The following is a 26,756-nucleotide window of genomic DNA, read 5'->3' on the forward strand; positions in this document are numbered from 1 at the left end:
ATGGAATATAAAACCAGAAGTTCACACCACAGGTAAGATTCATTCTCTTGCTTATCTTGGTTTAAGCTATTCATGTGGACTTCCTGCATAATACCTGGTAAAAGACACGTATCTTCAGAAGATGATGAAACTTACCTGTTTTAGGATAACCTGAGAAACTACGTTAGGGAGTGTTTTGATTGTACAGAGCTCCACGACTGTGATGCTAAGGTGGACTGCTTATGGGTAAGTATGAGGGTGAAGGCCAACAAGGCAGATATCGCGCTGGGAGTCTGTTACAGACCACCCAACCAGGTTGAAGAGCCATGAAACATTCTATAAGTGGCTGGCAGAGTCTCACAATCGTGTGCCCTTGTTCTCGTGGGGGACTTCAACTTTCTGGATGTCTGCTGGAAATACAACACAGCAGAGAGCAAGGAGCCTAGGAGGTTCCTGGAGTGTGTGGAAGAGAACTTCTTGACACAGCTGGTAGGTGAGTCAACCAGGGGAGGAGCCTTGCTAGACCTACTGTTTACAAACAGGGAAGGACTGGTGGGAGGTGTGATGGTCGGAGGCCGTCTCGGGCTTAGCAACCATGAAATGATAGAATTCTCAATTCTTGGTGAGGTAAGGAAGGGGGTCAGCAAAACCACTACTATGGACTTCCGGAGGGCAAACTTTGGCCTGTTCAGGAGATGGGTTGAGAGAGTCCCTTGGGAGACGGTCCTGAAGGGCAAAGGGGTCCAGGAAGGCTGGACATTCTTCAAGAAGGAAGTCTTAAAGGCTCAGGAGCAGGCTATTCCCCTGTGCCACAAGATGATCTGTCCAGGAAGACGACCGGCCTGGCTGAACAGGGAGCTTTTGCTGGGACTCAGGAAAAAAAGGAGAGTTTATCATCTTTGGAAGAAAGGGCAGGCAACTCAGGAAGAGTACAGGGATCTTGTTAGGTCATGCAAAGAGAAAATTAGAAAGGCAAAAGCTCGGCTAGAACTCAATCTGGCCACTGTCGTAAGAGACAACAAAAAATGTTTTTGCAAATATGTTAACAACAAAAAGAGAGCCAAGGAGAATATCTATCCTTTATTGGATACAGAGGGGAACATTGCCACCAAAGATGAGGAAAAGGCTGACATACTTAATGCCTTCTTTGCCTCAGCCTTTAATAGTGAGACCAGTTATCCTCAGGGTACTCAGTTCCCTGAGCTGGAAGACAGGGATGGAGAGCAGAATATACCCCCCATATTCCAGAAGGAAGCAGTTAACAACCTGCTATGCCACCTGGACACTCACAAGTCTATGGGACCAGATGGGTCCCATCCGAGAGTACTGAGGGAGCTGGCAGAGGAGGAGCTTGCCAAGCCACTCTCCATCACTTACCAGCAATCCTGGTCAACAAGGGAGCTCCTGGATGACTGGAGGCTTGCCAATGTGATGCCCATTTACAAGAAGGGTTGGAGGGAGGATACAGGGAACTACAGGCCTGTCAGCCTGACCTCAGTACCAGGGAAGATTATGAGCGGTTCATCTTGAGTGCGCTCACACAGCATGTGCAGGACAACCAGGGGATCAGGCCCAGCCAGCATGGGTTTATGAAAGGCAGGTCCTGCTTGACCAACCTGATCTCCTTCTATGACCAGGTGACCCGCCTAGTGGATGAGGGGAAGGCTGTGGATGTTATCTACCTCAACTTCAGCAAGGCCTTTGACATTGTCTCTCACGGCATACTCCTTGAGAAACTGGTGGCTCATGGCTTAAAGAGGAGGACTCTTCGCTGGGTAAAAAACTGGCTGGATGGACAAGCCCAGAGGGTTGTGGTGAATGGAGTTAAATCAAGTTGGCGGCAGGTCACAAGTGGTGTTCCCCAGGGCTCAGTATTGGGGCCAGTTCCGTTTAATATCTTTACCAATGATCTGGATGATGGGATCGAGTGCACCCTCAGTACATTTGCGGATGACACCAAGCTGTGAGGGAGGGTTGATCTGCTTGAGGGTAGGCAGGCTCTACAGAGGGATCTGCACAGGATGGATCGATGGGCCGAGGCCAATTGTATGAGGTTCAACAAGGCCAAGTGCTGGGTCCTGCACTTGGGTCACAACAACCCCACTCAGCGCTACAGGCTTGGGGAAGAGGGGCTGGAAAGCTGCCCGGCGGAGAAAGACCTGGGGGTGCTGGTCAACAGCCGGCTGAAGATGAGCCAGCAGTGTGCCCGGGTGGCCAAGGCAACCAACGGCATCCTGGCCTGTATCAGAAATGGTGTGGCCAGCAGGAGCAGGGAGGTGATCGTCCCCCTGTACTGGGCACTGGTGAGGCCGCCCCTCGAGTCCTGTGTTCAGTTTTGGGCCCCTCACTACAAGACGGACATGGACGTGCTGGAGCGTGTCCAGAGAAGGGCAACCGAGCTGGTGAGGGGCCTGGAGCACAAGTCTGATGAGGAGCGGCTGAGGGAACTGGGGTTGTTTTGTCTGGAGAAGAGGAGGCTGAGGGGAGACCTGATCGCTCTCTACAACTGCCTGAAAGGAGGTTGTGGTGAGGTGGGTGCTGGTCTCTTCTGTCAGGTGGCTGGAGATAGGACGAGAGGAAATGGCCTCAAGTTGCAGCAGGGGAGGCCTACGTTGGATATTAGGAAAAATTTCTTTACTGAAAGGGTTGTCAGGCATTGTAACAGGCTGCACAGGGAAGTGTTGGTGTCACCATCCCTGGAGGTGTTCAAAAAACATGTAGACGAGGCACTTCAGGACATGGTTTCGTGGGCATGGTGGTGTTGGGTTGATGGTTGGACTCGATCTTAAAGGTCTTTTCCAACATAAATGACTCCATGATTCTATGAAACCCTCCCTCTCCATTCACACAGCTGGCTCAGACACCATGATTAAGTTTCAAGGTTCAGGTTAGGTGAGATTAATCCCAGCTGAAAGAACCCAGGGGCTCATATGTTTGCCTGCACATTTAAAAGTGTATTTGTGCTTAAAGTCGTACTACACTCATAGCCACAGAAAACTTGCTGAGTTATACAGCTGCCAACAACAATTACAAAGAATGTCTGGTTTACAAAACAGAATTCATGCACATTTACCTAGGTTTTTTTCTTCTTTTAAAACATGTAGAAAAATAGCTGTTCTCCAGGTAAACAAGAAAAAAAAAAGTTTTCAGTACCCTTTAACAGGTAAAATATCTCTTTAACAGGAAAATAACATGTAGACTTGAGTAAAACTTGCTAAAACAAGAGTGATGAAACTGAATCTGTAAGGGGAACTGTTTTGTGAAAGGCAGATTAAAAAATTCTACCTTGGTTAGCATTTAAGTAATTCCATAAACAGTTTATAAATACTGAAGAGAAACATACCTGGCATCAATTCAGCAGTAGGGAATATCTTCTCCTGCTTTATTTTACTTTCATGTAATAACTCTTCTTTGGTTATTGGAAGATCCAGAACATCTCGAATAATCTGTGCCCCTTCTAGGGCTTTTTTACCCATGACCAAGGATTTCACATCCCAGGTATAAGTCTTTCCAAAACGCCCACAGATCTCTTCGAATACTACTGTATAGAGATGCTCCGTATCTGCCAAAAAAATAATAAAAAAAAAGAAGATTAAAACCATGTATAGCCAGCTGAGCAGCCAGTCTTACAAGGAGGACCCCATAAATGGTTACAGAGTGAACTGCCAAGAGCCAGAGGGCATATTAAAGTGGACAAAATTGCCTCCCTTTATTTGCAGAGGGGAAGCCAGACTGCTAAGATCACCTCAGAGGTACCTAGGTATGTCAAGCTGTCACTTCTGTGTTAAGAAAAGGTTAGTGAGGATCACAACAAAGAACTATCTAGACCTGCCCTTTCATCACCTTTCTTTACTATACAGGTTAGCAAGCAGTGTCTTAATTAAAATACTCTATTTATTCTTTGCATGAGAAAGAAAAGAAGGGAAGGAAATCTGGTACTTGGGGGATGTCATTACATATTCCATGTAAATTGAAAAAAAAAAAAGATTTAATTATTTAAGAGTATCTTTGAACGGAAGCTTCAGAGTGCCTTCAAAGACACTACAGTCATTATTACAGCGCTGCTGGCACCTCTGCATTTACATGTGATTACTCAGGCAGAACACACCCACTTGTATTTCCAGGGGGTTTCTGGCAAGAGTAAACTTCAGGCTCAGTTTTGCCAATGAAACTATCAGCTTCCATGTCAAAGGTGTTTTTAGTTTTCAAACTAATTTTTTTTTTAAATACAAACAAACAAATAATCCTTCCTGTCGTTCCCCCGCATACAAATCTTTGAAAAAGAAGGTCAATAACATTTATTTTAACACTAAAACATGGAAGAAAAGTCCTTTCAACTCTTGGATTCAGAAATTTCAGCAAAGATCTTGAACAGTGACTTTTCTACCAGTCTGTTTATCTTTTCAGGTAGTCTCCTTTGAAATGCCAGCTACTGCTCTTAACCATGCTTTAATTTCTCTCTCATGCATGTCTCTGCTTTCTTTATCTCTAAAGGTATGTTTGTTATTATCACTTTAGCTAGGACAGGCAAAAGCAAGGAAAATGTAGTTGCTCTTACGGGATTTAGAGAAACTAGGGACTTTACTTATCAACATGTCCTTTGCCACGTAAAAATATATTTTATAGGGATAATAAAATGGTGAAATTATTAATGCAGACATTGCCTCAATTTCTGAATATATAAGAAGTATGCAACAGAGTTTAAGGTTTAACATAGATACTATGAAGAAAGACTGAAGAAAGAAGAGCAGAGCCCATGACTACAATATACACAAAGATCTTCCCTGCAGTCTGACAAATGTTTACTGCTTAACCACAGTAATCTGCTTGTCCTTAGATCAGCAGATGACTCCGATCTGAAATCAAATGAGAAACATAGTGGCCGTTTCCCATCATCGCACCTACCATCATGTGAACACACAGCAGTGCAGAAGACATGCTCTGCTGCCTGGCAGAGTGCTCTTCTCCATGTTCCCCTTCAGTAACTAGAAAGGACACTGAGGCAAAAGATCAGCTAAAGACATAACCTACTTGTCTTGGCTGCTTAACAGGGCACAAAAACCTCTTAGCTTAAAAATGAAAGAAAAAAACCCAACCACCTGTACTACTCTTTGCAAATGCTTCTTAGACAATGACACTTATGGAAAAAAATTAAGACTAATCTTGGAGACCCATAAAACACACAGAAAAGGTAACACAGCAGAAACACAAGCAACTGGGCTTTGAAAAGTGTTAAGCTGGCTAACACCAGGAAGGAAAAAAAAAAAAACACACCAAAAAAATCCCCCAGTTTGCTTAATACTGCCAGGTGGTAGTCTCTGAGCTGAGAAGGTGAATTAAAAATACAGTGTTTAAAATTTCACAGTTCTCTCTTTCCTTTTTTCTGATACACTGATTTTTCTTCTATATCTCAGACTTACCAGGTGAAAGACATAAAATTCTTACCCTAAGTTTAAAATTGAAACTGAAAATTAATCCTCATCCTGTTAAGTAATACATAGCAAACTAAGCAGAAATAAAACAAAACAAGGAATCAAAAAGTGTAATGGTAGAACACGAAAATTTTCCTAAAGGTGCCTATGATAATTACACGTTAATCTATTTGAAAGTGAAAGACTCAGCTGTATTGCTAAAGATACTCAATTTAATAGCCTCCTGCATTTTAAATATCACATACCAAACTTGTGAATAAAATTTTCTTTTTCTTCTTAAAGAAATGCTTGATCATGTCCAGATTGCAGACCTAAAAATAATCTGTTATGCAATGTTACAGTTTGCTAACTGAAGAGCACTCATGAACAAGTTTGAGTCAAATCTATTAAAATAGTTAATTGTTTTCCTATTTGTATTGTGTTAGAACTTAGTTTTCTCAGTGCTGAGGGAAAAAAAACCACAACACAAACAATAAAACCCCAAAACTGGTCAACACACCAGATCACTGCCTACATTTAATTTAAATGTATGTTAGTCTCACATAAGTGTTTAAAGCAACATAAATGCTTAAACAAGTAGGATGTCAGAAAGCCTTCTTTCCTTTCCTTTCCTCATTAATTATCCATTAAAAGAACTGGCTTACAAAACTTCCAACTTTTCTTTCAAAGAGATCACTTTCACACCGCCTGAAGTCATAGCATTTGGACCCTGGACATCAACTCGGTTGCAATGAAAATTATCATCGTCTCAAGATTCATGACCTCTTGTAAGATTCCACATATTTGTAGTTCTTAAGAAACAATGTGACTAATTCTCACAATTGGATGACAAAAGCATCGATGTGGACATTTTACCTGCTCGAATAGACATGTTTCACTACAGCACATGAATAAAAACTGAAATCTAGGGAAAAAATTTACACACACATAAGGACACACACAGAGTGAAAAATCTTCAGTTGGAATCTGAGGAGACCACGGCTGAAAAAGCTGGACTTCCTACATACATGCATAACAGATAAGGACATACGTTTCTTTTGATTGAAGACAAAGGAAAATCTGTATGTCCCCCTTATACTTAGACAGCAGTAAATAAATACTAAATAACGATACAACTTCAAGAATTCTTACTCCCATTGAAATGGAGGAATCTCAGAAGAAGAGCTTAACAGATAGGAGGTAGGCTAGCTTTTTTGCCATTGTAACAAGAAATGCACCACAGCACAACTGATTGATCAGAGCTTAAGTATAGCAACGAATCATAATTTCAAGCTAGTATAAATCTGCAATACAGTAAGAAATTAAATCTAATGCACGCACATGAATATAACACATCAATGAAATAAAACAAGCAAGAGGAATCAGAAGTTCAATTGAAGTGCCTAATTATAGGCACCTACTGGTATCTCAGACACCCTAATATGTCCAAGACATCCACACAAAACTGACGCTAAAAAAAAGTCATCTGGTTGAGACTCACACCTTACTGCATGAGCAGCCAGATGCCCTACAGCATCCCAAGTGGTAATAAATGCATACATTTCAGTAAGTGAATCCAGCCCCAGCTGCCAGCTCCCATCAGGAATACAAGCTGAGCGCTCAACAGGACACACGTGACAGTGGCCTGTTCTAACAGGGGGAAGGAAAAGCAAGACTTCTTAGTTCCTGCAATTTGCAGTAAATGTATAACCTCAGCTTCATTCTCTTCTGCCTTTCAAAATGCTCATCTTTCTAGCTCTCGTCCCTTGATATATCTTTTACATGGACATTATCAGCACGACATACTGTCCATCCACTCACTACATTTCACTGGGAATGAGTAATATCCATTCCCTGGCCACATATCATCTTCTAATCATTTTTATAGCAACCCTTCTTCTATATAAAAAGCACAGCCAACTCCACTGGTGCTGTTTACAGTGTGTAAAAGCCAGTCACAATAAATACAAATAAAGTGACAAGAATGACAGAGGCACTGGATCAATTTGTGATCTGGCACAAAAATATGCTGACGCATATTCAGAAAAACCTACACGTCACTTGGCATCAGACGCCGTGCATAACTGGAGTGTATGGTATGCTCAAATCACTCCAGAGTCAGAATAAGAAGTGCAGATCTACATAGGTTGGGGGTACAGCAATCATCAAGGCAGTGAAGACAGCTTAACGCAGAAGATTATCACTTCATGAATGAATATGGAACTTGATTTTTTCAGAAGGTCATACACCTTCTGAATTTATTAAAATTATGTTATTATAATTCTAAAATAATCTCTAGTTTATCAAGGAGATAGGGTTAGTAGGCATGAAAGCTCATCTGAGACACAGCTCATCTTAATCATTAGCTCTGAGTTGTTCTTTGTTTAAATAACCCATCTCATCTTTGCACCAAGCTTCCCAGATGAAATACACCTATGATTTATCCTTCTGCTAGGAATCTAAACAGAACTTTAATTGTGCACATTTAATATATTCCAGTAAGTCAAAATCAGATCCTGGACACCTAAACTCTGCAAGATTTTTATTCTGATAGGGATACAGAAATGGTTAAAGGAAGAATTTTAATTCAAGCAAAAGGTTTCTTGTGTCCGTACCTGGTAGGCAGATTTCTGTCCATATGTAGAAGAGAACCATCTTCAGTATTCAATTTAGCCAAATTCAAACACCATTAGTCATTTTTACCAAGATTTTGGCCCAAGATTGAGAAAAACTCATTAGATTGTCACCATCAATACTGAATGAACACACAGATGACTATGATTTTGCTTTCCTATCAGTCTTTCACAATATTCCTTTAATCTCGTTAGGGTATGCAACAGTATAAGAAGCCATACAAATTACTGAAACACTCGTTTGGGGTACAAGAGATAAATATAATTATAAACCAGAACATAATTACAGAAGTGGAAATTTTTGCTTTGCTTTTTGCAACTCAATTGGTGGCATTTAGCACAGTATAAACCGTTAACTTGCAAACAAATCTACACAATTGTTGAAATGGTGGGGTAATCAACATTCCAGAGAGTATTAGATGTTTCCTCTACTCATGGAGCTACAGTAATAGCAATGACATTTACAGTTTCTCTCATTTCTAGATTTAAATGTAACACAGGCCTTTGTGTGTTTATTCTCCCACTATATCAACTGAACAGTGTTAAAAGAACACAGGATTTAAACACAGTAACGGCAAAGCCAAAATAGTGACAGATTTTCCATCAGAAAGACTAACCTTCTCCAGTCTTGAATATCACCTGCAGAACTCAGTCAATGGTCCTCATGCCCACCTACTTCAACAAGAGCAAAATCATGAGCTCACAGTTCCCTTCCCTCTCTCCCCAGCACACAAGAGACATGGCTGATCAGCTCACTGAGCAGTTGTGTCAAGTCTGAGACTCAGGAGTATAACAAATGCCGCAGCACTGCATGAAAGCCAGGGAATGGATGCCTCTCAGTAAGGCGCTGTGCTTTAAAGAGATCCGTCATCAAGCCTGCCACTCTACAACCCTTCTCCTCACAGGCAGAATATGCTCTTAGCTTGTTCAATTACGCAGGTGAACCAATTCTTGAAATATCCATATAACTGAGGACATGAACCTCAAACAGTGGTATGTTCACCACATTCCCAAATGGTGTGTGGACTATCACAGAGTTTAGGAACCACCACTGCCAAGATAAAACCCACATAACTATCCACAAAACTTGCAAGATCCTGCTGGTGGTTCTGGTAAGCAGGAAAAACGAAAAGAGTGGGAAACCAATGGCATCTGAATAGCAAACTTCGAATGGAACAAGGAACATCCTCTCAACCCAAAGAATAATTCAAGATATTACTATCCACAGTTTATCAATTACAGCTCCATCTCAAAAAAATTAAGAAGGAACAATACATTATGACAAACTACTGAAACATAAAAATACAACGGCGTTATAAAAAACGGTCACTGAGGGAACAACAGACTATGCCACTGAATAAAGCATAATTCATTCCCCATTCTTTTTCTATCTTTACCATTTCTTTCAGTGGGAATCTGAGACTTTCCCCTTAAGATATCAGCACTCAAACAAGACAGACAAAACCAGTATAAACAATGCAAAAGACAAGCAACTATACAACTGTCATTGGAACAGGTCTGAAATTGCAAAACTTAGTTTAAACCATGCAGAACCACTGAAGAATTACAGCTGAAGGCTCCTGAGTTAGCAAAACAATCAGAAAAAAAGGAAAGGAAAATTTGAGGATTTTTTTTTTAAATAAACAATCTTTAGTAGAAAATTATCTTGCTATTTGTGGCAAAAGTTCAGTCTTGCTGTTTACTCCCAATATCCTTCCATTCACACTTTCACTACTGTTAAAGCTAGCTTAAGAATACATGACTATGGTTACCCATGATGGCTAAGAGGAGAAAAAACCAGCAGCTTAACAGCTGACCTCAAAATCGCTTACAGCAGCTTAGCAAGAGTAGGGATGAGGAAGGCAGACAAGAGAAATTACTTTTTGCACAATAGCCTATGTGTTACAGCACTAGTCTAGAAAATTAGACTCAGCCTTTCAATCCACCCTAAGGGTCCGAGCCTACTTCTCTAACATCCCATGAGATTTTTTTATGCTAGTATGTATACATATATATACGCATATATACATATAAACCATTTATATGCTTGTATATATATTTATGAAAGCATAAAAACATACATTATTAAATATATACATACATTGTGTTTGTGTATGTCTATAGTACTGTGTTTTAAAGGCAAAAGCTGCCTTTTAAAGAATAAAACTCTGATGAGTGCTAGCCAGTGAATACAAATCAACCTGGAGCCTGTTGACTTAAGGGCTCATTAAAGGGATGTCGGTTCAAACCCCTTAGCAAAGAAGCCTCCTGAGCAGATGAGGAACAGGAATGTTCTATTCTTTGCTGTAGTATTCCCACCATTCCTCCCAGATGAACTTGCTTATGAAGAAAAATGAAATCTAAATTTATCACCTTACAGAGACACCCACTTCAGCCACTGTCATAGGAAGAAATAAGCACTGCTTTCATGCATGCTGAACCAAAATACTTGAGCCATGCCTAAATTTCAAGGCATGTGGTGCTGATGTACCCAACCAGGCAGGCCGAACCTGAATGCAGTCTGGCCCATCAAATCAAAGGAAATGCTGCTGCAGTGTTCACGTCTGTATTCACCTTTTGACTGATCTACTCTCATAACCAGTATCACTTAAGTTCATCTTCTCGTTACCTGGAAATTAAAGGAAGGTAAAGCCTCTATTAAAATAAATAGCAAGCACCAAATAATGGCTACTTCAAAATCATAAGCTAGTTATAAAGAGCAAATTATCTGGTAAACCATTTTACATGATTGATAAACCATAACTTCCAAAGATAAAGAAAAAATAATTACTATAATTGCTGAAAATTAAAATTACTGCTTCCCATTTAATTGAGTAATGATTTGCAAATCATTATATTTTTGATTAGCACTTAGAAAAATTCACTGAAATGATCCATTATTCATTTTAGTAGGCAGCAGGTAGAAGTCTGTTCTGGAGCTTTAATTTTTGCAAATCTGTTTCTTTTTTTTCTGTTGTACTAGAATATTAATATAAGTACACTCCAAGAAACATGAATATGCTACACGGTGATTACTTCACTAAGTCCAGAGAAACACACTGCCACTGGCTAACTCACTCAAAGTGCTGTCAGTCTGTTTGCCATTCTCTGATACGAGACGTCCTACCATGAATGCAAGTTATTGCTAACAGGCTTAAAAAGAAAGTAAGTTTGGTGCCCAAAAAATAATAGCTGCATAGAACTGTTCCCAAACGAGTATCACATATTTGCCCCTCTGGGCTTCTATTACTGGGAGAATTCTTCAATGGCAGCTACAGAGGAAGCCAATTTCTCATTTTATATGCACAGAAACATTTTACTTCTATGGGGAGGGGAAGAAGCTTCTGAACAAATTCAAAAGGCTTTTAGTTTACATTAATATAGCAGACATATCTTAACGCTATCTTGTATTCACATATGCACTTTATCATTCTTTTTAATGCCACAGGGAAGTGAAAAAAACAGTTCAATGAATAAACCATGCAAACACTCTTCTGATGTGGACCTGTAAAAAAATACTCCATCACCAATACAAAATAGCACATGAAAAAGTAAAGAGAAATCTGTATTTCAATTTCAGAGCACGAGGGAATCCAGCTTTGAAATACAGGCAATATATATGATTTCATTTAAAACATTCTAAAACTGTACTTATTAAACATCAGCTACGTGACAGCATCTCATTGGTTTAAAAATAGAAAAGCTATTGATTCATAGAAACTGCCTGGTATGCTTTCTTAGGCATTCATGCAGGCCCTTAACCATTAAAAATAGAACTATGCAAACAGCAGTTGATATGGTACCTACACAATCCTGCTTGTTGGGCCAAAACCTATGGCTAACAGATGTAGCCTCTTAAAATGTGTATGACAAGGCCCAAGTCAGGTAACAGTTACACTGTCATTATTAACATATGAGCTACTATAACAAGGCAACAGCATTATACGAGGACTGCTCTCATCCAGAGGAGCAACTACAAGCTCTAGAAGAACAGCGTATAGCATGTTCACAAGGAAGTTTGCCTTTCACCAAGGGGGTATTTCTTCTTCTCGATACATTGCCGACAACACATGGCAGCAGTTCACCGACCTGAGGAATGCAAAACAGGGTTTTAAAAGTTGTTTTGAAATGAGATGTTCCAGGGCACTTGGATAACACTACCACACAAGGTCAATAAAACCAAAAAGGTAATTATGTTATCAGTCAGCATAAGATTAAAAAAATACATCTTCTTAATTAACACTGTTGTGGGTTGACCCTGGCTGGATGCCAGGTGCCCACCAAAGCCGCTCTATCACTCCCCCTCCTCAGCTGGACAGGGGAGAGAAAATACAAGGAAAGGCTCATGGGTCGAGATAAGGACGGGGAGAGATCATTCACCCATTACTGTCACAGGCAAAACAGACTTCACTTGGAGAAATTAGTTTCATTTATTACCAATCAAATCAGAGTAGGGTAATGAGAAATAAAACTAAATCTTAAAACAAACAAACAAAATCTTCCCCCCACCCCTCCCTTCTCCTGGGCTTAACTTTACTCCCAATTTTCTCTACTCCCTCCCCCCGGCAGCGCAGGGGGACGGGGAATGGGGGTTGGGGTCGGTTCCTCACCCCTTGTCTCTGCCGCTCCTTCCTCCTCAGGGGGAGGAGGACTCCGCACTCGGCCCCTGTTCTGTTGTGGGGTGTCTCCCACAGGAGACAGTCCTTCACCAACTTCTCCAACGTGTGTCCTTTCCGCAGGCTGCAATTCTTCATGAACTGCTCCAGTGCCGGTCCCTTCCCCGGGCTGCAGTACTTCAGGCACAGCCTGCTCCAGTGTGGGTCCCCCGTGGGGTCACAAGTCCTGCCAGCAAACCTGCTCCAGTGCAGACTTCCCACGGGGTCACAGCCTCCTTCGGGCATCCCCCTGCTCCAGCATGGGGTCGTCCCTGGGTTGCAGGTGGAGATCTGATCCACCGTGGACCTCCCTGGGCTGCAGAGGGACAGCCTGCCTCACCATGGTCTTCCCCACAGGCTGCAGGGGAATCTCTGCTGCGGTGCCTGGAGCATCTCCTCCCCTCCTTCTGCACTGACCTGGGAGTCTGCAGTTGTTTCTCTCACATATTCTCTCTCCTCTCTCCAGCTGCAGTTGCCCTTGCACAGGTTTTTCTTTCCTCTTCTTAAATTCATTCTCCCAGAAGGACCACCACCATCGCTGATGGGCTCAGCCTTGGCCAACAGCGGGTCCGTCTTGCAGCCGGCTGGCACTGGCTCTGTCAGACATGGGGGAAGCTTCTAGCAGCTTCTCACAGAAGCCACCCCTGTAGCCCCCCTGCTACCAAAACCTTGCCACGCAAACCCTGCACGAAGATATACTTTCTCCAGGAAGAGCTATAAGAAACATAGCTTTCCCTGAACAGACAGAGCTGCTCTGTTTAACCCACAACCTAAAGCAGCAACAATGGAAAAAGAATAGTCAAGAGAGGGGAAAAGAGTCAGAAAACTTTATTCGTCCCTCAAAAAACACCCAGCAAAATGAGACCAAAGAGGAAATTCTCTTCAGCATGCCACAGTTCTCTTCTAATACCAATTTTGTTATTCTCAGAAAGCTTTTGCTTGCCCAAGAGACTATATATATATTAAGACTTAAGCGAGCTGCGAATTCAAGTTGTTTGGCTTTCAGTGTTACATGTTTCTAAATCACTTTCTGTAATACTGTCCAAAAAGTCAGTTTCCTAAACAGTGGAAACATTTCAAAAGACAGAGTGACTTTAATAGAAAAGAAAAAGATTATTTTTCCAGTGTGGTCTCGGACAATGTTCTAAACTTAATTGCAGCAATGTATCAAACATACTACCAGAAAAGAAGTGTAAAGAACTACAGATTAATAAAGCTAATCTCTTCCATCCACTCAAGAGCACCTAAAATTTTTGAAGTAAATCTGTTGATGGAGTAATTTCTCTGTGGTGGTAACACTAAGAGGAGAAAACCAAACATCATCAATGCGCTTGATTTTCCACGACAGAGGACATTTCATCATGGCTGACAGCCTACAGTCAAGAGGAAAGCATCAGAGATACTGCAAGACCTGATCACAGTATCTCTTTAATAGCTGTATACCAAGAACTCCTAATCCTAACTAGAATCTAAAATACAAAAAAAGAATCAGACCTTTGAGATTCATGAGGCAAGTGTGATACAGCAAACTGAAAATTATGTTTTATAAGCTATAATCACGGTTTGTTTGAAAACTGTACTGAATCCTCAAAACCATGGTATAGATACCAATTAAAGGGACTTCCAACACCACAGGCTTGTCTGAAGTTGCATGATCACAGCCCTCGCTGAGGATCAGAGTAGAGGGCTGTTCTCACAGAGCACTGAAAAACCTCACACAGTGACAGCAAAAGTTGTCCTACCTCCAGACTTGGCAGTGAGCTGGAGGCAGGTCCGAACTGACCCCTATGTCAAACACAGCCTGCAGCCCAGAGCGGGACCACTCGAAGTTAGGGGACTGCCACGACTGATGGTACATGAGCTCTTTTTGGTTTGTAACACCATGGGCAGAAGCACAGAACTACTGGAAGACTGTAATTTGTTTTAGACTATAATAGGCTTGCTTATAATTGGCATGGTGAAATAAAAACTGATACTTGGCCACAGAAGCTTTTAACCAAGCCCCACTGAACCCACTGAGAGATAGGTACCGAAATCATAGAATGGTTTGGGTTGGAAGAGACCTTTAAAGATCACCTAGTCCAACCCCCTGGCCACAGGCAGGGATATCTTTCACTAGATGCGGTTGCTCAAAGCACCATCCAACGCACAATGTTTTTGTGTTTCTGGGCTCAAACACCATTTGCATTCCAGCACCTGAACTGCAGATGCTGTGCGCTGAGGACACCTCGTAGGGGAAAAGGAACTTTTCCTATTCCCAGGAAATTAAGCCAGTCTGCTACTCAACTGCAGTCAGACTGTATCAGTACTAGATCTTTGTATTAATATTCCCAATAAACTGCCACTAACAGAGTTCAGTATACAATAACAGTTGTTTAATAGGATTCCTTTTATTTTCCCTATGATTATTTACACACTAATTCTCAGTCCTGCTGCTGAAGAGCTGTATAGTTTTCCTCCCAGTATGTATCTGAAATTTTGCTGAAAATCTTTAGCCTCTCTGCATAGATGATTTAGTCTACCTAGTAACACTAGTATACACAATCACACTAAAAATAGAGATTATGTTTGCCTTTATTAACTGGAAAATCTTATCAGCATATTTTGAGTTAGGCTTCTGTTGTGAAAATTCTTGTACAAAGTTGTGTGATCTGCCCAAGAACTCTACCGCCCATCATACAAAGTCTCTACTTAATATGGCAGATGCATACTGATTAGGAAGCCTGAAAAACAAAATACAAGGCATCAACTACAGTTCCTGTAAGATGTGGAGGAGACATTTCAAAATTAAACATTTGATGCAAAATACCTGTGAAAGGGTTTCAAATCACCTCAGTCTGAAACCACCCCAGGGACCTCCACCTGGGAAAAAAAGTATCAATCTCTTAACTGCACACAAAAATTACTTTATGTTAGTGAAGTGCTATAGAGAACACTCAAACATTTGGTACACATCAGGTACGTAAAGGCAGATGTACTAGACTAAGTCCCAGCTTTCAAGTAAAATACTTTACCTTTTAAAGCTTTTCTAAGAGTCGCATTTTCTGGCAGAGAGAAGGTGACTGAGAACAGATCTGCCTCTTAAGTCCTGCATTTGGATCAAACTCACCTAGTATTATTTTAGCCCATTATGTCAATTCTAAACTAGCATAAGGTCAGTCTTCAAACATCAAAATCCATTTAACCTAAACTCTACTATCTCTTGTTTAAAACACGGGAAAAGTAACAAAACAGTACCAGGGATGTTTTATAAAAAGACATAAAACTTACCCACACTACAATCCTGGAAGAATACAGTGATTACAAAAAGGTTCAGACAGAGAATCTCACTAACACGTCAGTGAACCCAATTCACATGAGGACTACAGGAGGAATAGAAAGCTGGAAGAAGACTCTCCAGCAATAGCTATTAAGGTTATATTTTCAGCTCTCTCAAAGGGGAGAGGCTGAATCTTATTTTGCTAGAGAGTGGTTCTGAGCATAATGGAAATGTTATGTTATGACTCTGTTTTGAGTGTGACAGCTTAGAGTTACAAGGAACACTGCTGTGTATCCTACTAAATGAAATAAAAAATATGTGTTCAGAGACTCGGAGAGTGCAAGAAACTTTAGTCCATCATTTCATTCTTCCATATGATTAATGTGCTAAAAATAAAAATAGATATTGTGAACTGAACTAGGAGTCATTCCATTTTCACTTAATCTTTCTTCCCTCCTACCTCAGTTCTTGCAAGCTGAGGTCAAAGTTTACATTTTGAGACACAAGCAGCTTCACTCCCCTGTGGCTGGAATTTAATAAGCCTGACACAGGAGTTACTTCGCTAGGATGTGCTTAGTTCTACTGCAACAGCGCTTGCAAAAGACAGGTTGGCAAAGCATATGGTCAATAAGCAGATAAGAGGAGACTTTTTACTTTATTTCCCAAAATAGCCCCAACTTCCTTCCCTCCATCCAAAAACAAAAAAACCCCAACAAACCAAACCAAAACAAAATCCAGTAGCCTTTCTCTCACTACTCAGAATTAGGCACAAATCTTCTGAAATAAATTAAGTCACAATGGTACAAGCAAGAGACAAACAAGCTCGGTTTCTGAATATAAACATGTTAGATAAAGTACACATTTCCAGTTCCACAGTAACTAACCCGAACTTAGATTTACAAAAAATTTCTTCGCTCCATAGCAACAATTTGCTATCATTCTGCTTGTAAATGTGAAAATTGTTTTTGAAGGTGCATTGCAGGCAGCTTCATAATTAGAAAGAGGCAAGAACTTTTAAGGAAATTAGGAAAAAAATTAGTCTCTCTAATTAACACCCAACAAGGTGTGGCAAAAATAATAGCTAGAAATTATTAATATAAGCACCACTTATGCAACTACATATAATAACTATGAAAACAATTATAAACAGCTGTATTTAGCAGTATCCAAACAGAACTGACACACAAAATCTCTAATGAGATTTTTATAAGTTACTAACACCTGAATATGAAATAACTCTGAAAAACGCCATTTGTAACAGACACCGTTCACTAAATAGCATCCCTGACCCCATTCCAGTAATTTACTTCTGCTTCATCTAAAATCAAGCTTACAATCAGCAAAATAAAAAACGTCTGCCTCATTTGCTGAATACACTGAACTGAGCCACTGGAACTTAAATGACTTCTAGACAAAAAGATGAAGTCCTAAGGCTATACCTTTTGACACGTTTTGAAACCGTTAGAAGGAATAACACGTCCCAGGTGTACAGTTAAAGTTGCATATCCAGTTAAACAGGGTAACTTATGTGTTTCCTAAATGTAAAGAAGAAAGAATTAGAAGGTATACAAGTTGCAATAATAATGGAACAGCTGGTCACCAAAGGCCCTTCTCTTCTGAGAAGAGGCCAACGCAGTATAGACCACATCTTTCTAACAGCCTCTGGCTAGTAGGTTTCAAAGAGATTGAAAACTTTGCACAAAAATGCAAATCTGCTATTCCATTAACAGGCTGAAAGCCTTTTGGATTTTTCTGTTGTCTGAAGAGCAAATTAACTATTAATAGAAGAATCCAATTATATGAAATGTTGCAATCAAAGAAAACAGAGCTGAACACTGTTGAACATGGCTACGGTCTACACTCTAAAATGTAAAGGGCAGCTTTAGTCACTAAGTTTGTCATAAGCAAAGAGGTTGGAGGGGTTTTTTCCTTGTGTTAGGTTGACACGGTTCATGGTGGTATTGCTACAGGGCTGTTGGCCTGTCATCACTTCTGTTACGAACTTGATTTTCTAGAGTTTTAAAGCTTTGCCAATAATAAATAAATAAAATGAAATTATACAAGAATTAAAGCTGTTTTCTTCAGGAAAGGGATATCTTCTGAGACTACCCTCTACCCTATTATTATTATTAATTATAGAAAATGCAGCATGTCTCTTGAGAATTTAAATCCCTTCCATGGACTGTCAGAGGAGCTTAAGTAGGTCTTGAACTACAAATGGGAAGCATCTACACTGTCAGTACTGAAGCCATTAAATTACATCATCATCATCACTCTGTGAAAAAGTAATTTCCTTGGTAGTCTATAATTGTCTCAAAGGCTCCATTATAGACAATTCAAGTGGGTAGTACATTCTTCAAACTTACAGCTACCATTGAGTACAGTCATACAATACCTGTAATCATTGACCTTTGTAAACTATTTTGTTGAGTATTTGATTTATGCTTCTGGGCCTGTATTACCAATAAAAACTTTCACAGCTTGGAGGAGAGGAGTAGGTACTGTTATTTAAACAGAACTGTAGGATTTTTTAACACCTGTATGAACTCCTTTACTTCTAAGGAAAGAGTGGTATCTGTAAGGTACACCTTATTATACCTCTGATATGGTACACCACCTACGTATTGGGTGCCTTGAAACAACTCATGAGTACAAATACAATCTTTCTGAATGATGTATTTCCATGCTGTGCTCACCTCTAAAAAAAGAATGGCATGAAAGAACAAGGTTTTGGGGAAAAATTATTGATAAACACTATCAAGTCAGCTGTCAGGTCAAGAAGACTCGGATAAGTTGAGGATTTCAAGAATTTAGTGAGAACAATTTCTAGGAAAATTAGATCAAATCTCAGTTGCGCCTAAATTTACAGAGTATTTTTTTTCAAAAGCAAGACTGTTTTTAATTAACAGCACAAGAAGGCTACTTTAAAGGAGAAGAGAAGAAAGACAAATGTAGGATCCAACTCAGAAAGAATGAATGGGTATTGGAAGTATTTTTCCTACTGTAACTCTTTTGAGATATACTTAGGAATAATGTTAGAACATCAGTGAAATGTAATTCCTTGTACGTACAATTAGAATATAAAGCAGAGAATTGTAGCTCACAATTTCAGTATGCAAGATGCTATGAAGAGAAAGGTAAACTAAATATCTTCAGAAGAGTACACTGAGGAAAAAAGTATGCTGCCTTCCTTTTCTTTATATACAAACACAGAAACATTTGGGTCAAATGGTAATACTTGTTTTAGTCCCCTGAAAGCTGCAATTATAACAGAAGGAAGAAAAAAGAAAACATGAATCTATTCCATGTTGAACTACAGTATTAGAAAAGGGAATGGGAGAAGAAGGGAATAACTTCCATGGTTTTGCTATAAATCTTAGAATATGGCTTTTGTTTTTCCCCTGTTAGTAGAAACTTCTACAAACATATAGCCATTTCTCAATTAACCAGGGCAATGAGGAGAGAAAAACCACGCTAACATATAATTTAATCATCTTGCATCACTGCCTGGGGGAGAGGCGGGGGGAAACACAGATTTATGTAGACAGCAGCCTTAACCAGTATAATGCAGACAGAAACCAGCTACAGGTCCCGAAATGCCAACTCTTAAAGCGAAGAGCTTTGATTTGGGAAAAACAAGGGCCAGTTAATTTATAAACCATATATTCCAGTTTTATTGTTAACTCTCTCTTATGCAAAGAGACTTCTTCAAGAAAATTTTGACATATTTTTAAGGCATTTTTCTTTGACAACTTCAGAGTTACTGAGAAGCCACTCATTATCTTAATAGTTATTTTAAAGGGAGGAAATCCTCTCCTTTGTATACATACCCACATCAAAAAAACATCTCCTGTATCTCTAAAGCTTTATCCAGGATTTGTAGGGGTTTGTAGAGCACTGGAAATTTCCAAGCTGGAGGAATATTATTTGAAAGATTCTGAAGTCCGTAAAACAAACAGATACCTATAAAAAAAATTTAGCATATACAGAGAGCCTAATACCATGATGAACACTTCACAAACTTTCTTCTATTTATGAAATATATTTTGAGATAAAGTAATATTAACATAATATAACCAAGGAACAAAAACTGCAGAATTTAGAGCACAGGCTTAGAAAAACCTTAACAACAAAAATAAACATAAAAGAAGAAAATTCCTAATGCTATGACACTTCCCAAGATGCCATCAAAATTCAGAAGTTTTCTCAGAGACCAAGATGCCGTATGAAGACTGCTGTACAAAGTATATTTGCGTTTATGCATAAGTACTGGCATAAACTCTTACATGTTGTTAACACTGCCATTAATAAGTACAGTTACTTCTGTAGGTCCAATGTATACATTTTGGAAATCATAGGCTGTTTCTAAACCCTGGGACCTAGAAGCACTCAGGTCATGTTATTTCAAATCTTGTCCCAACATATGTGTAGACTGCCTCCTCTCTCCCCCATCCTGCTTTCCATAGGAAAAGAATGGTCTGGATAGCAGCAACGGTGCTACAGCAGACTCCAGAAAGCTCTCCTCTCAGGGCACTTCAGGGACCAGCCTGGACAGGGGAGATTCTATGTGACAGATCACAGCCACCCAGAAATTTTGCAGTGGTACAAGTGTGAGGTTTTTAGGACATGCAGCTGTTTGTAATAGTATGAAGACCCAGGTAACAGGCAGCTAAAAACATACCAAAAGTTCTCTAAAACTTTGCATACAATTAGCAGGTAAAACCAAAACCTTTTTTTTTTTAATCTGTATGAGATTAATTAAAAATAAATAGTAGAACTGGCATTAGTATAACAAGTAGTATAAAGATGCAAAACTTTTTTTTTTTTTAACTTAACCCATAGAACCTAGAACTTCAATTTTATCTTGTTATTCTACAATGTTTCCATGTGCACACACTAATTACCTGTTCTCTGTCACAAGTTCCAAAAGAGGGAAGGGGAATAACTCACTTCCTTTTTGAAAAAGGCAAAGCCATGATAAACAGTAAACTATGCAAAGTCAATGGTGTGTCAAACAATTTAAGAAACTAAATTTTACAATACTGTATAATTTGCAATCAACTGCCACATAAAAAGTTTAAAGTTCTAGAACACACAAAAGCAGAATAGCAACACTACTTCTTGCTCTTTACTCTTAGATTTCATTCATAGAAAATGAAGATGTTCAAATTAAATATGGGAGAAGGATAAATATCATAAAAATATGATCTACAACAATAATAACAATGCAAGTTATTAGGCAGTGGAGTAGCAATTAGATATACTATGATACCTCAGTGGCCCAAATATTTTCATTTTCCTGAGATATGTTCCCCATGAAACACCGGTTTTAATTTTTAAAGACTAGAAATTTATTGCATTGTGATACGCTCTTTGTGGCTCCATCTCCCCTGAGCAACAAAGCAAAGAACGTGTTGTTAGTCCAATAATAATATAATGCTATAGACAGGATTCAGTCGGAGCATAAAAAGATCCACCATTTCACATGGTTTAATTTTTTGCAGTAATAGTCTTGTAGCAGAATGATGACATTATCCAAGGTTATGTCACTTTAGGGGCATGCATGGGTCTACTCTTTTTGCCCTGAAGAGACAGGTCAAAGGAGCTTTCTGTATGTAAATTACAAAACAAAACAAAAAAATTTTTACCATAGAACAATTTATTCAAATGGCATTACGTTTCAGTGTACTCATGCTCCATCTTAAACCCATTAATTTCTCCCGCTTCAGACCTTCTGATACACTATAATCCCAATTTTTTCATTAAACACACATTATCTTTCATTCCATTCTTCTTCCAGTACTAGTGCAAATTTTTTCCTCTTCCGTAGAAGTGTTCCCAAATAAACAGTACCAGCATCAAACTCATAAAACATCCCAATCCAACAAAGACACTTCCCTCACGGCTGGTCAGTAATCAAATGAGGGTCTATTAGTTTGAATACACCATTTACACGTTACAGCCAAATGGACCGATTAAAGCAGAACACAATTTTAAAGACATAATGTTCAAAAAGATGCCCTAACACGAGCAGGCAATTTGCAGTATATGGCGACACTGTGAAAGAGAACCTGAGTGAACTAATATTTATGCACAGCAGACAATCAATACCCAGGAGTGAACAAGAGGGCTGAGCTGCTTGGCAGCAAACCCAATCAGTTCAGCACCCGCAAGCACAGGACTGCTGCAAAGGACCAGCACGTACCTATTCTTTGGAGAGCAAAGGTTACACAGGGGCTGCTGGAACTATTACACCAGGTCAGAGAACGCGTATTAATGAGCTGGGAGAATGAGACACCGTATAACGCCGTACATATTATACAGTGACAAAGGTCATGAGTAAATTCCTATGGATGTTAGAAAGACTGGGCTGACAAATAATAAACTGGGCTTTCCTCTCAGTTGTCTTGCATTATCCCGAGACAAACTGCACATGAAACTTGTCCAAAAGAACAACACGCAGGTACAGCAAAGGTGAAAACTAACAGCAGAGGAAAAAAGTAATATATGGAGTGCTGTACATAACTGGTGCCCAAAGGAAAGCTTTCAAGAACTAGAAATAAACCTGTTTCATCAGAGACACACAGTCTGCTAGAAGTGGGACTTATTTGATGACTTTTACAAAAATACTTCATACACCTCAAAAGGGAAGGAGGAAGAAAAGTAAGAATACATTTTAAAAAGAAACCAGCTATTATATATAACAACAGCAAAACCATACTTGGGAAAGAACAGTGTCCACTTAGATGCAATTTTTTCCAAATTACAGCATCAGATTTATTGCCAAACTACTATGGAAAATGGTATTTATTATAAAAGGAATTAAAAATTATTAAAAGCTGCACAAGAACAGAAAGCATACATAGAGACAGCAAACACGGATACTGTAAATAGGTGTGCAACCCTTCAAGAAGCAAAATATTGCTGGAAAAAAAAAGAAAAAGAAAAAAGTTGTCAGCCATCAAAAAAAGAGCCACAAGAGACAAGCATTCCTCACTGGTTACTGAAGTAAAGGAAGTCAAAGTGAGATAAATAGAACAGGATGGTTTTCTCTGGTCTAAGTACCAAGAAAAATCTTGATGAAGGTTGGCTTAAGGAGCTTTGGGTCAGAACACTGTATTATCATTATTATTGTTAAGGGGGAGGAAAAGGATAAATCAAGGTCAGGAGTCTGTCAGAACCACTGTAAGATACAAAAATGATCTTGGTTAAATACATCTCTGTAGTTTTGTGAAAGTAATGAGGATCAATACAGAGAGGTACAGAAACACATAAAAGAAGCAGCAACAATCATCAGCAGTCTCTACATTGTGCGAAAGAAAATCTGTTGTCCGTAACAAAAACAATAGATATCAAGTTTGAAGCCAGAAGTTATTTAGCTTAATAGTTTTTGTGTTCTTAGTCAACACAGTTCCTGTTCTTTAAAAGAGCAATGTTCACATTGTGAAAATTATCATCACCATTAAGGTCTTTCGCCAAGTGAAAAAAAAAAAGTAAAAAATTAGTTAAAAATAGTAACAACAACCAACACCCCCCCCCCGCCACATTAGAAGTATAAATGCCAGTATTCAAGAATCAGATTGTCTCACAGAGAAAATACACCAGCAGAACTCACAGAGAAGAATGTTGCTGGTAAACTGTCCTACCCAGACAAATTAAGGTGTCCTTAAAAATTCTGCTCTGAAGAGTTCAATTAGCCAACTCACAACAAGGCTAGATGAATGAATTACAACTACTCAGAATAAGAGCTGCAGAGTTGGGCCCAAGATGGCATACAGTGTAAGTACTGCCAGTATGCAGTATAATAAATCCAGGGCTGTTAATGTTGTTTTCCTTCTTCAGTAAAAAGAAAATTGGAACGCAGCAGCTGGAAATAGTGTTCTCATAAGGGAAAATTCTATACATCTTTTCTTTGTATGAAATTCTATTCCATTTATGACACCTTATTATTTACATTCAAAGCAAAATACTTGCAACTTTATATACAAAACCGTGTACACAGCCAACAAATATAAAATCTTATCATCTAAAAACAGATTTGAAAATCTGCATTTAGGCACAGAAAGAGACTAATTTTTATAAATGGTCAAACTGCTGTGTGCATCTTTAAAATCACTAAACAGAACCTTTAGACTCCCAGCACCTTCAAAACATACCTCTCCACTTGCTAAAGGTCCTCTATACAACTGAATGTGTGTAAAAGTCAGAAAATGAAAGCCACATTATTAACAGTGGAAATTTGAAATCTCTTGGGATTAATTTATTTAGCACGTGTTTTTTATTTTCTCCTAAACCCAAATGCTTTGGGTCTGGTGCAACTAATGAAGAAATAAATAAGCACAAAAAATACATTGCATTTGTGTGTAACTTACGTGCAATATTAAAATCAAATCATGGATCTTTCAGCTTGGGAGCATTCCTTTGTTAACTCCCCAGGGAGAAAAAAAGATCATTGCTATGCTGCCCATGGCATTTTGAAATGTGTTAACCATTACAGAAATGAAAAAAAACCCCGTTCTACAGATGCTGAACTATGCTCTACTTCTGGATTACTCTAACCGCAAACAACAGGCAATCACGTGGATGGACAATCTACAAATCGATCATGGGAATAACAGAAGTTAGACCCTACATTAGTATGTTTGTTACGTCCTTGCCAAAGTTTTCCTTGCTGTTAAATTAAAATGTTAGCTTTCAAGTATATGACAAATCTTATTTACTCTATTTATGGTTAGTTAAGTCTCAATGAGGAGCTGTTCTACTTATCTCCAAAATTTGCTCACGAAGCATCTATGAGGTATTTTAATCTAATAATATCCTTAATCTCTTTGGTTTTGGAACAAAATACAAGTACAGAACACAGGGGCAAGACAGTATTTTTGTTTCCTTCTTTGTTCCCCCAAATCAGATGGAAATGGAGAATGGCAAGAAAGTAAGTTTCCACTACCTAGAAGCAGAAAATAGGCTTACAAAATTGCCAGTTCATAGCCTAAGAAGATTAATTCCTGCACTTAAACCATAATAGAGGACAATCTAGAGAGGACTGATGTTTAGTTGAATTGGTGCTATTTGCTCTGATGCAGAAGAAATAGGAAGCTGTTTTAACCTCCCATTCACGCTGTAAAATAAAAGACAGCATGCACATAAGTAAACTCCAGCATTGAACTCTTACCAGTTTTCTTGTAACAGCAATCTCCTAGGCAACTTGTGCAACGAAATGAAAGTAAGAGTACATTTTTGACTTCTGACCTTGTGACAATGGGTAGGTAACACTGGGGAGAAAGAAAACATGCCCAAATCTTGTGAATCTCACAACACTGCAATGAATTTAATTGCAAGTTAATTTCTTCTATATTATAGAACAGAGATTACCTGTGTGACTAGCTATGCAGGAGCTGCTTACAAGTGGCACACAAGAATCCAGCGGTCTTCTCCACACAAAGACGACAGCAGCTGCAAGAGCAGCAACTTCTGATCCTAGCTGCCTAAACTACTTCTCGCCCCTCTGTGAATGGTCAGAACAAGCTGGCATACTTGTGCCTATACAGTCCAACATGACTTTGAGTTATGGTGAAGGTATCTTGCAAAACTAAGCTGCTTTAGAAACCATCTCTCTTAGATGTGCTTGAATACGCTGACTTACCTTATGTAAGGATGTTGTTTCACATTAAGGGACACCAGCAAGGATTATAATTTACATAAAATGGTCACTATTCCTAACAAAAAATTAAACAAAAATAAATACATGACTAAACTTTCTCTACTGAACTGTCGTGTTCTCTGCATGTTAATTAAGCTTTAGTTGAGCTTTAAGCACAATGCTAAGAAACATCTTATCTTTGCAGCAGTTTTCCTAAGTTCATTAGTCAGTTAGGAAAGGGTAATGTTATACATGCAGCTTGTAAAGCATATAATTTCTAATTTAAAATATTTTCGGCCCCCTACAAGTTTAAGCACTGATCAACAAAGGCAACATTCAATTCTATTGTGTTCTGGTGGTAGGGTAGCTACAATTGGCTACAATTACATAACAAAAACACTTGTTATAGCTCAAAATACAACCTACGAGTAAGTTGAGAAGATAGATCTTAGGGGCATTACTCTAGCTGTATGTTTTGTACAAATTCAGTAGATTTTTCCTTCTGTATCTTCAGCATTTGTATGTTTTTACAAGATGCTAAAATGACAGGATCAGATATTAAACAGTACAACTATAACAAAAGTATTTATTTAGGTATCAAAGACCTCTAGCTTCTGTTCTGTTTTTTTATTTTAGCCAGCTAACCCTGTACTCTGCGTGTTGGATAAGCGCACGCATAAGTAGGTTTAACAGTTTTAATTATACTACATACTAGCAGTTATAACAGTAGTCTTCTGTAGGAAAAGACTAAAGCATTTTAAGAAAATGTACAGTAGTACAAGTTCTGAGCATTTATTGTTAGGATTTGCTGTAGGAAAGCAAGTAGAAATTTAACACTACAAAACTGTTGGGTTAAAAAAAAAGTACAGCAGTACACTAAAAATTAAAATTTTGTTATTCTTTTTCCTCTGGTTTAGACCACGCAGTGAAGTGAGCACCACTTACAAACTATGTTAACTAAACCTTGCTGCATATGTATAATAAAGCAGGATGTAACTGCTGTACGCTAGCACAAAGGCTGTTTTTTCTACTACAGCTGGAGCTTCCTACAAAAAACAGTCCTTCAATTAATTTTGCCTATTAAATAAAAAGCCATCTAGAGGTGCTGTTCACATATTTTACTTACTAAATGAGAGCATTACTTTCCAGTGTGCTAATTCCCTGGCAACTGGAACAAAA

The 26,756-nt window shown here is 39.0% G+C and overlaps 1 protein-coding gene across 2 annotated transcripts in view; it reads right to left on the bottom strand.

The window, feature by feature from the left end:
- Nucleotides 1-26,756, bottom strand: part of PUDP (pseudouridine 5'-phosphatase) — a 72,616-nt gene that overhangs the window by 42,320 nt on the left and 3,540 nt on the right. For both annotated transcript variants that reach the window (XR_012654421.1, XM_075057604.1), the window contains exon 2: nucleotides 3,323-3,541. Coding sequence is in view for 1 of the 2 variants with exons in the window: in XM_075057604.1 (XP_074913705.1) it covers nucleotides 3,323-3,541 (219 nt within the window). In the remaining variant the exon portion in view is untranslated. The remainder of the gene's footprint in view (nucleotides 1-3,322; nucleotides 3,542-26,756) is intronic.

The sequence above is a fragment of the Buteo buteo genome, chromosome 25 (genome assembly GCF_964188355.1).
Source record: "Buteo buteo chromosome 25, bButBut1.hap1.1, whole genome shotgun sequence".
Classification (NCBI taxonomy): Eukaryota; Metazoa; Chordata; class Aves; order Accipitriformes; family Accipitridae; genus Buteo; species Buteo buteo.